At 31.3% G+C, this 11,664-nt stretch overlaps 1 protein-coding gene across 1 annotated transcript; it reads right to left on the reverse strand.

Moving 5' to 3' along the window:
• Nucleotides 1-4,177: 4,177 nt before the first annotated feature.
• Nucleotides 4,178-6,495, reverse strand: LOC120161870 (wall-associated receptor kinase-like 20). The gene is made up of 2 exons (XM_039172080.1): nucleotides 4,534-6,495; nucleotides 4,178-4,421 (listed from the first exon to the last, which is right to left on the reverse strand). The coding sequence occupies exons 1-2, from the start codon at nucleotides 6,454-6,456 to the stop codon at nucleotides 4,419-4,421; spliced, it is 1,926 nt and encodes a 641-aa protein (XP_039028011.1). The 5' UTR covers nucleotides 6,457-6,495; the 3' UTR covers nucleotides 4,178-4,418.
• Nucleotides 6,496-11,664: the final 5,169 nt, after the last annotated feature.

Genomic DNA, 11,664 nt, shown 5'->3' on the forward strand with positions numbered 1-11,664 from the left:
TCAACAAAAAATAAATTCATCAAAATGGAGAAAATTATTTCTCCCCCGAAAAAAGACATTAATAATTTTTATTTGCATGGCGAATAATGGTTGTCGTCAGCAGCTGGTTTAGGACACCTTTGAGTAGTGTAGAAGAAGGTGCCGAGTTGATATTGGACCAAGTCGCGATATAAAACGGTAGGCCGGTTCGGGAGGTGGATGCCGGTGAGGACTCACCGGCGAAGTTGGTCGGAATGTTGCAAGTTACATGTGGGGAAGACACTAACCTAACCAAGCATGTTTTGGGTTGCAATTCTTTGCCATTAATGTATTTGTTGACAGAAATATATTGAAGTTCCCTTCATCGGTTTCATCACTTCCATAAAATATGACTCTGCTCCGGTCGTCCTTGCATATCACAGATACTTTACCGCCTGCAAATCATTCGTTTGAAAATTCAGAAAAGAAAAAATATATACTGAAAATGTAATGTGAAGAGAAGAAAGGGAAGAACCTTGAATGGGATGAGTGCCCTGTGTCCATTCGCCATAGGTTTTGGAGCAGTCCTGGCACATAACTTTGCCCCCCTAGATGTATGAGTTGGAGAGCAGGAACCACCGTTGCTACTGCTTCATTAATGGCGCATGCCATCCAGAATGAGGCTGCCATTAACATCATCAACATCTTTCTTCCCATTTTAATCTATGTATCAACCCTTTTTTGCCTTCTTTTGTAGAAACGACATTTATATATAGGATTTAGGAGTAGAGTAGTAGGGGTGGAATGGCATTACCTGAGAGATGCAATCCATTTTCAATTACATTATTTGGGTTAGTTTATATATGTGTATGATATTAATTCATGATATATATTAGAATTAAATAGTATTTTGACTTTTGAAGTTGTATATTATTATATTGGATAAATTATACGGATGATCCCTTATGTTTTCGGTTCGTCCGATTTTGGTCACCAGTTCAAAAGAAGTATTTTTGGTCCATTACGTTATCGATACGTTTAGTTTTAGTCCCTCGACCATTAACTCGTTAATAGAAGTCTGAGTTGACAATTAAAAAGTGAAAGAGGGTAAACTACACAAATAGTCACTAATGTTTGAGTAAGTTTTTGTTTTTCCACTTAAGTTTCAAAAGTAATAAATTGGTCACTAACTCTATCAATTGGTAACAAATCAGCCACTTGACGTTAACAACCGATGGGTAACGAAAATATTACTTGGCCCGTTAATCACTTACTTGGACCGCTGACTGCCACGTTGGACTCCTTATTGACTGACATTTAAAACTATTATATTTTCACCATTTTCTTCCCCACAACAACGGTTGCTTGATGGGGAAAAAAATTTAAAATAATTTTTTAAATATTAAAATTATTTTCAAATATTTTTCTTAAATATTTTTTTTATATTTTTTCTTAAAAGTTTATAGATATAACATGTATTATGTCGCATTTCATTCTTAAAGTGTTGCATGAATTTTTATAAAGGAAAAACAAATTGGGATAATGTGCTTTACAGTAAAATGTTCAAAGTAAAATTAAACCAAAAATTTCTAATATTAAAATAATAATTAGGGATTGATCTATGGGGTACGGGAGACTATCGCATCTTTAAAATTTAAATTCTCACATAATTTAAATATTTTTTATATTTTATATTGATTATTGAACTTAACGCCCTCAATATTTTATAATTTTACGCTACTAATTTTTTAATATTAACTTTTAAAAGGTTTGCATCCATGACATATCTTACATGTCCCTGATAATAATAAAATATAACTCGTATATTATGTTATGGTTGACTCAAGGTTTTTTTTTAATTTTATTTAAAGAACCCACAATCTGAAGAGATTGAGGCTTGTGAGTTATGAAAAGACGAATAGTTAAATAAGTCGACATGTTTGCGTTTGTGTTGTGTTGGAAAGTACTGATTATATCAAAGGAGTTTCAAATTCATTATAGGCTCCAAGAAGAACAAATATAGAAGATGAAATTTGTAGGAAGACAATTAGAAAATAATGGGCTACGTCGATGAATTTAATCTTTAATATATATAATTTAAATTTGATTTTTAATATTTGAAAAGGAGAAATTACATTTTATGATAAAAATATTATTTAAATTAATAACGTTGACATGACATTTTGTATAGGATCTTGATTTTTTATCTGAATATTATCAAAATAAAATTTAACTCTGAACATAATAATTTTCAGATTATCAATCTTCTTTTCACGTAAAACAAAAGTATGTTTTGTAGGAAGCGCTTTCAGAAGATGTGTATTGCAGGAAGCGTTTTCTATCTACATGGTGCATATTGGCACGAGTTGGGCTAAAAGGGAAAAAGGGTAAATTTGATCAAAAATATGGGGGGGGGGGGAATTATGCAAATTTCATCCAAAAAGAATAAATACACACAGTACATGTCAAATACATGTAATTGCATGAGTTGAGCACCTATGGCTCGCATGTATTAATGTTATCTCTAATCACTCATTAAATACATGTTAAAAATACTATATTTAAATAATTAAAAATCCTCTATATCTAAACAATGTTTTAAAAAGTCATTCCTCTCCACGTCTTTAAAATAAGATACGTGGAGCTAAATAGTCAATTAGGCATTATATGCCCCATCTTTGTGGATTTTGAATGGGGAGACAGCATACAATACCCCAATTGCAAAATAGCCTTAGAGGCTAGAGTCATAGAGGTTTGGAAGAACAAAATAAAGTTTTAGATTTATACAAGTCCCAAAATAACAGAATTCTTCTAGCAGTTCCCAATTTAAGGAAAGATCCCCAATTCTTTTCCCTCTAAACAACCATTACTTTAAGAAACTAACTCTCTTAATAAATAAACCATTTCTGGCTCTCCATGTCACGCTTATGTCTTGTCTTTGTTTCATGAGCTTTGCCTACTAAATCTATTAAATTTGATTCTTGGTAATGATTAGGGGTTATGTAATTAAAATAAATGTTACTGCATTTTCGAAATGATGGCTCTTTTTAGCAAAGGGTTTGGCTAGTCAATAAAAAAATAGTATTGAAAGGATTCTTAATATTCTTTAATGTTAGCAATAGTTATAATTTGTCTTTTAAAATATAATTTTTTGGTGAGTTGACTCCAAGGATGATACATAACACTTTGGTTATAAAATTAAGGTTTAATTGAGCATTGATCGCTAATCACCACAAGTTGGGGATCTTGTAAGTAATTATTTTTTGCTTTTGACTAATCCCATTTTCCAAAATATACCTTTTATGGTAATTTGCATGTGCATTGCATAAACCTTTTGAGTTGTAGAAAACCTACTGGATAAAGTAAGGAAAAAACATGAGAATTGTTTCGTATGACAATCTAATTTAAGGTTAAAAAATGATAGAAATAGACTCAATTAAAAATGTAATAAAAAATATAATATTTTAGATTGAATTCAATCTAAAATGTTACATTTTCCCTAACATTGTCGATTAAATCTAAAATATTACAAAAAATATAACATTTATTGTTGTCAACCAAAAACATTAAGAAAAAGGCAACGTTGTAAGTTCAACTTAAAATGTTAGAAAAAAAAGTAACATTTTAATTAATTGTGTTCAATTTAAAATATTATGTTTTTTTTATATATTTTCAATTATATATATTTCCGCCGTTTTTAGCCATAAATAAAATTATGGTTCCTTAGACTCTCCTAAAAAATATGTGGATCAATATCCAAAATGTTTATTATTTTTATTTAAGATTGTTGTTCCATTTTGTTCTTATTATATTACAACAACCGATGATGGCCAAAGACAAAAGTCAATTACCAACCGAATTTGTTCACGATATCGCATGTTTTTCTTTAATACATGTGTTTAATTTGATATTTTTATTATGTTTAAATGGTATATAATTGTGAGTAAAATTGAAGTGAAGTTGCTGTTTGGTCAGACAGAAAATCTCATATGAATACCAGCACAACATAGATTTCCAGCTATGGAATTGCATGATATTCACACAGATACACCAAATAACCAAAGTTGAAGACATAAAATAAAATTCCCATTAAAAGATCATCGATGAAGCAATAGAAACTACACAAACATAATTTTCCAAGAACACTTAGACCAGAGAGAGAACACTTATTATATATATAAATGACATATTGGCAAAGCAAGTGAAATCTAGGTAGTATCACAAGCCTAGCTACTACCTTCATCAAAGCTTATATATATAAGCAGATGCTTTTCCCAATTCTAAAAGCTTGTTTTGCTTTATATCCACAGCTAGATATTCTTCCTAAATCCTTACAGATTCCAGTCTCGAAGCCCTTTTGATCATCTAAATGAAACCAAGAATCTGATCCCAATCTTTACTTTACATCTCTGGAATCCACATTTTTCCTTTGTGTGCGGTATTCAAAGCCAATGTCCCTCTCAGCATCATTTTCCCCATAGCTCCTCAACTTTTCCTTTGTTATATCATATATATATATATGAATACACATTAATTGCATAATACATATCTAATATTACTGTTCATTTATTTAATCTCCAGGCTAACCTCTTTAGCAACATTTACTTGATCTATAGTTTGAATGATGCAATGGAGTTCTTGGACAACATCTTTCATGCCGGGTCTATCTGATTTCTTCTCTCTTAAACATGAAAATGCAAGCTCTGAGAAAAGTTCAAAACTCTTTAGCACATCAGATGATGGCTCCTTGTTAAGCAGCTGTTGATCCACAACTTCCATGATTGCACCATTGCTGGCCCGTTGGCTAACATAAATAGCCAAATTCACATCATCTTGATCTCTTGAGAAATCAATCGCCCTTTGTGAAGTCAGCAACTCCAGCAACACCACTCCATAGCTATAAACATCACTTTTATCTGTCAACTGGTAGTTTCTATAGTACTCAGGGTCCATGTACCCGAGTGTCCCCTGAGCACATGTCGAGACGTGGCTCAAACCCGGTCTAGCCAATCTAGACAACCCAAAATCGGAAACTTTCGTGTTGAACTCATCGTCTAAAAGTATGTTGGCGGACTTGACATCCCTATGGTAAATAGGGGTGTATGCTGCAGAATGAAGATAAGCCAATGCCTCAGCCGTTTGCAAAGCCATTTTCAGCCTTGTTTTCCAGCCTAAAAAAGTGGGATACTTCCCATGCAAATGATCACTCAAGGTCCCATTTGAGATAAAATCATAGATCATCAATGGTTGATCAGCTTCCACACAACAACCTAGGAGTCTGACCAGGTTCTTATGGTTGACTTGTGACAGAATCCCAACTTCATTGAGGACTTGTTGGGTACTTTTAATGTTCCCAACTTTGGCTGACTTAACTGCAACAATATCCCCACTTGGAAGCTCACCTTTGTAAACCTCCCCGAACTCACCACTTCCTAGGAACCTGTCTCTAGAGAAATTATTTGTCATCTTCTTCACCTCTTTTACGCTAAATATCTTGGCTGGTTTCCCACCATTGCTTGATTTCAACATGTCTTCCCTTTCCTTCATTAACTTTACTTTTGCCTGCTTAGAATTCCTCCATGGTTTCTTTGAAGTAATTGCAGCAACCACCATAGCTAGTGTGAAAAAGGAGATCACTCCAATGGACGCCTTCAAGCTAACACTAGCTCTTTTATTCTTTTTCTTTCCCGAGCAAGTTCCAACAACAGGGTCCCAATTGTATCCCTTGTTGCAAAGGCAACGAGAGAAGCCATTTGAAGCAGTAGGTGAACACTTTGAAGCCCCAAGGCAATCGAGTTTGCTTTTACAAACAGGTTCAAGTGGAGGATTCCATTGGATTTCCAACCCTTCTTCCCATTCATAAGCATCCTTTTGTGGATCCAGATGAAGGATGCTTCTGAAAGCTTTGCAACCTGAACTGTGAAGCCGTATTTTATACGCCGATGGCATCCCCCCGGAAACGAACGTGCAACATGGATCGACCCCATTAGCACACTGCAATGCTCGTTTGGCCTCCACATGTCCGGAGCTTTCCAAATAACGGTGGCAAAGACTGGTGGGAGTGCAATTTAAAGGAGACATCAAAAGGCGTGGGGAACAATTGAAGAGAAAGATAGTGTTTGATGAAGTGATGTTAAAAGGAAGCGTTTGGTTCAACCATATGCCCTCACTTACACCCATATCTCGAGTCTCGCATTGACCAGGCAACCACGGCGATGGCTGAACCACCATGCGGTAAAACGAAGCCATGATTCGAGTAACAACGTAAGAACTTCCATTCAAGGAATCAAAGTAAAGCTTACGAGACTGAGAATCACAACGAATAGAGTAGCTAGGATCACCACAGCCAGGGTGAGTGCTTAGGGGATAAGGGACCTCCATTGAACCACAGCTGGGACAAGCTCTTTGGGAAGAACAGTAATGGCCGCCATGGAGTAAAAGAAAAATAGCATAGATGAAAAGAAAGACTGGGTTCACCTTCAACTCAATGGAGACCATGGTGAATCAACAAAGGTGGGTGTGCAATAGCAAAGGGAAGCGATGGTGTGGGGATAATAAAATGGGTTGAGGAAGAAGAATAAAATAAAGACAACTCAACCATAATGATGAAAAGTTGGCTAAAAGAATCTAGGTGAAAAAAGCCTCACATATCTTTTGGCATTTATTGGAAAGATGGATTCCTACTGTATGACATCCATTAGGGAAAGGTGTTGCTACCTATGTTCTCTTCACAATGCTTCATATTTCCAGTAAATGATCTTTTGTCTTCTTCTTCTTCTTCCCCTTTGATGGGGTTGAAGAACAGATCATAAAAGAAAAATTCCATAACATAATTAATAGCCACGCACTACAACTTTCAATGCTCATCTCTTAAAAACTCACAAGTGGCTTGCACAAACTCTATCATCCACAAACAATGTGTGTGTGTGTGTCTCTCTCTCTATATATATATAATATAAAATTTGGTAGTATATTTTAATTCCACATAATTCAATCATTATCTGTTAGTCCAAAAAGTATAAATTGCTGATTATTCCTATTAAGATGTGGAGTTTTTTTATGAATGGCCTTGAACATTTGGTTAACATGTAAACTTTTAATGGATGAAGTTGAAGTCTTTAAAAAAATTGCATTTAAACATTCTTTTTGTATGTAATTTTTGTTTCAGAAAAAAAAAATTGCATGTCAGCGTTTTAATGGGAATAGTTAATGTTATTAATTATTTAGATCAATTAATAACATTATGACAGTATGAGAATTAAATTATTTTAATAAATTTTAAATTTTGGCATAATAAATGGAGTAAAACAATAATCAGGCCTATATATTAAAAGGTGTTTTCTATGAGCACCAGGTGCGTATTGAACTGTACACTGAGTTGAAGTAAAAACCAAATGTTATGATTGTGAATCGAAAGTGCTGTGGTACATAACTAAACCAGCGGCATCAGCATCTAGAGAATGTTGCTTCCCATGTGTGTTAATTCGACGGCACATCGGTTGCCCTCTCCCAAAGAATGTTGCAGATTGTACTGCTCAATGTGATAGACCAAAACCCTGCAATCATGAATTAAAATATGTTGATGGTAACAAATGGGTTGCGTCGGCTGTTAGTGGAAGACCTGGAGAGAGGGACCAATGGCCGGAATCCAAACGTCGTCCAGGGGCCGAGTAAATGCACCATTTCCAATAGACCATGCATTGTTTTCCCTTAACTTGCTCCAAGAATTGGAGAGAGCTCGCCATAATGAAGAGCAATTCGCCTTTGCAATTGAGATTGGGCAAAGTTAATAAGCTCATATCTTTGGCGTAGAAGCCTTATCCAAAGAGACTCAGTTTGGTTAACCAGAGCAAACCCCATCTTGAAAAGGAAAGCCTTTTCTATTTTCTAGTTTAATTATTAGTATATGATTTGTAGAACAATTATTAGTTATGGTTTAAAACTTTATTTTTTTTATTTAAATTCGTTTTAAGTTAGGGTTGGGTCATTATTTGTAAAATAAAAAATAGTTAAATAATTATTTTGCAAAAATTCATATTGTATAAAAATTATATGAAGTAAGGCTTGATTCTTTAAAAATAAAAAGTATAAAGTATAAAAATATAAAAACGAAAAAAATGAAATTTTGCATTGAAAGTACAATAATTATTAAACTCTGCTATTTTTCGTTAATAGAATAATTTTATTAAAAGAAGAAGTTTGAGGATCAAAAGAAATTAAAAGAACTTAAGGATTGAAATGATTTTCTTAAAAAAAGGCTTATTATAAAATAAGTGTCTAAACTATATCGTTTTTCTCAAAGTGGTGTCCAAACTTTTTTGGTCAATCGAGATGCCTAACATTATAAATATTATCATTTTAAGTGCTTAGACTGTAACGGCTGTTAAAGGACATGTGTTGTCTTTATGAAATTTTAAATTTTTTATTTAAATAAAAAAATTTAAAATTATATTATTTTAAAGAAAAAAACTCAAAATTTTATAAAACTACAAAAAACCCAAAAACTATTAAAACCCTAATTTCAATCTTTTGTCACATATGACGGTCACCACCGTTGTCAATCGTCAGACCACCCAACGGCGTGTGACCGACTAACCACCAAAACATCTTGTTTTCACAACCGGTCGAGCATCCTACTGGTTGCGATTTAGGTTCATCATGGTAGTTGTTCGTATCGATTTAAAGGTACTTCGGCTGCTGTTATGGTGATTTTTTGTCAGGTTACTGATCGTCGGTCAAGGCACAACCAGTTGGAGGTCCGATAGACAGAAACAAAGGCAGCGGGAGGCAGCGGGTGTGGGTATAGGGATTAGATATAGGGTTTTTAAAGTTTGGGGGAGGTTTTTAAGATTTTTGAAAATTTTGGATTTTTTAAATATAATTTTAAGTTTTTTTATCTTAATTTTTTTTCTTCAAAATTACTAGAACGTGACACTTTTCACTTAACGTAGTTTTTTAACAGTCGTTACAGCCGGACACCTAAAGTGATAACATTTGTAACGTTAAACACATGGATTGACCGAAAAATTTAGACATCGCTTTGAGAAAAAATGTATAGTTTGAACACTGACTTTTATATTAAGCCAAAAAAATCGCTTTGAGAAAAAATGTATAATTTGAACACCGACTTTTATATTAAGCCAAAAAAAATCAACAAAAATGGAATTATACCGTAATATAAAGTATTTGACCATGTAAAATTAACAAGCATGTGATTTGCTCGGCCGATAATGTATTTATATCATATAGATTTTTGGCGTTGTATTTGTTTTTCCATTTCCAAATTTTTCAGTAATTAAATACGTAGGTATAGTAGGTGAATGTGCATGATTGATTTTAATATGGGATATATTTTATTTTTAAAACAAATACGTATGGAGAAGAGGGACTTTGATGAAATTATAATTATTATTACTATTAAATGGAAATATACTTATATTCAAACATTGCGTATAATAAATTGAGTCAAATATAAATTGATTATCAAATGAACTAAGCATGTAATTTAACAATAAAAAAAATAGTATTTCAACTTTTCAATCTCTATCATTAAAATATAAATAAATAAAAACTATAGCTATATTCGATATATTAAAATGATTATAAACATAATCAATTATAATGGTTTCTCCAATTTATAACTAAAATAAATTAAAAAAATACGCATGCCTATATTTCAATTTGAGACATGAAAGTTCTCAAAACTTCATGATTAAGGGCAAAGTTAGTGAGGTAATGTAGGCAGGCCGATTAATTAGCCTAATAGGGTAATTTGTTTTTTATTTCGGGACCTACGACAAAAGTTATTGTGTAGCTGAAACTTGTCATGCGGGCGTGATGAGTTCCGTTGAATATAAATTTTTAATGGGTCATGGGATGTGGGTCATAGGGGCCGAATATATTTAATATATTTCATGAGACTCGTCACTCGAGCATGACGAGTCCTAATAAAAAACATTGTTATATTATGTGGGTACAATTGCTATATTGTTTTTTTAATTAGAGTATTTGTTATAGTATTCGTTGCAAATCATTTAAATTATACGATGATTTTTTAAAAATACTTAAATCATTCATCGCTTTCTAGAACATCACTAACTATTCATGTTATCGTATATGTATAAAGATTAAAAAAGATTTTCTGTGATCTATACGACTTTCAGAAGTCGTCGTATAATTCAAACAATTCTTAATGAGTATTGTAGCAAATACTCTTGTTAAAAAAACAATTTTCATACATATGGCTACTTTCTTTTCACAACATTATTAAAAAAAATTGCTCGCTACGTGTTAAAAATGTTTTATAAAAAAAAAGTATTTCTGACGTTTTTAACAATAATTACATATTAAGTATTGAATGTTATATGCTACTGATATTGAATGTGAGTTAAATCGAATAAATTTTAATTATTTTATTTAAATATATAAAAAATATAAAAATAAAAATATTATTATAATATTATGAAGTATTATTTAAAAAATGATATTTTAATAATTGTTCAATTAAATTTTAATAATTTACCAACTGAATTTACACTCGACTTAGTGAGGCCAAGTGAATGTGAATACTAACTTTTCTATTTTTTAAGTTAATGATCTCTTTAATATTATGTCGTGTCTATCATAGATTGATCTGAATATTTTTATAATTTTAAAAATAAATATGTATATTTATGCATATTTAAATACTAATGAAAAAATTAAAAATTAGTGAAATATTGAGAATTAATTTTGTTATGATATCTTAAATAAATGAATAAATATTTTTTCAAAAAATATCACATGTTAATTTTAAATATACATTGTAGATAAGATGAACCTAATTGGAAATCATATATTTATTATCCGTATTAATTTTTTGATATTATAATTATTTTTTAATATTATATATTTTATATAAATTTAAATTGTTTACGTATTTTTATTATTATTTTATGCCATTAAATAAATGAAATGACAGAATTTAAAGCAGTGAAAGGTAGGTCAGACAGAGCCAAGCTTCAATCTCATTATACTCATAACCACAAACTATTGGCTGTATTTCTTTTTAATTTTTTGATGTTGATGTTGAAATGTACGTCTTACATGCAAGTTTCCAATGATTAACCTTTTTATTAATTATTAACAATAATTTTAACTAAGGTATAATTTTTTTATTAAATTGACATCATGGGCACATCAAGTATTAATTTAGTTAAAAAAATAAAATATTTTTATAAAGAATCATTAATTTGTTTTTTAATCTTTTTATAGACATTTAGATAAAGTGACTAAAATTTATTTCTTAAATTTTGATCGCAAAACAAATAAATTCATATACAAAATCTTTGAGGTCCTCGATTCGAGCACCATGAATGTTAGAGGTATAAGTGTTTAATGTCAAATGATTGAGAATTATCTTTAAACATATATTACCTTGTACTTAGCCTAGATTAATAAAAAAATCATAATCACTACATCTATGATCAATTGTCGAATAATTTTCATAAATATTTTTTTACATAGAACTTTTTGGTTTATCATATTATGAGTGTGATAAAGTATAATATAATTTAGATTATATTTCTGTTAATTTTCAATTAAATATAAAAGTATTGACGTAGAAGTGATAATTCAAATATATTAAAGTTATGGTTTAACAAATTTAATTATACCAGGAAACTATCATCAGAAGAAATTTAACTATATTAGACCATTGATATTTTT

Source organism: Hibiscus syriacus, unplaced genomic scaffold (genome assembly GCF_006381635.1).
Source record: "Hibiscus syriacus cultivar Baekdansim isolate YM2019G1 unplaced genomic scaffold, ASM638163v2 tig00111402_pilon, whole genome shotgun sequence".
Taxonomy (NCBI): domain Eukaryota; kingdom Viridiplantae; phylum Streptophyta; class Magnoliopsida; order Malvales; family Malvaceae; genus Hibiscus; species Hibiscus syriacus.

What these genes read in the sequence shown, in the direction of transcription:
- LOC120161870 (XM_039172080.1), bottom strand. Translation starts at nt 6,456, where the DNA reads ATGGTCTCCATTGAGTTGAAGGTGAACCCAGTCTTTCTTTTCATCTAT.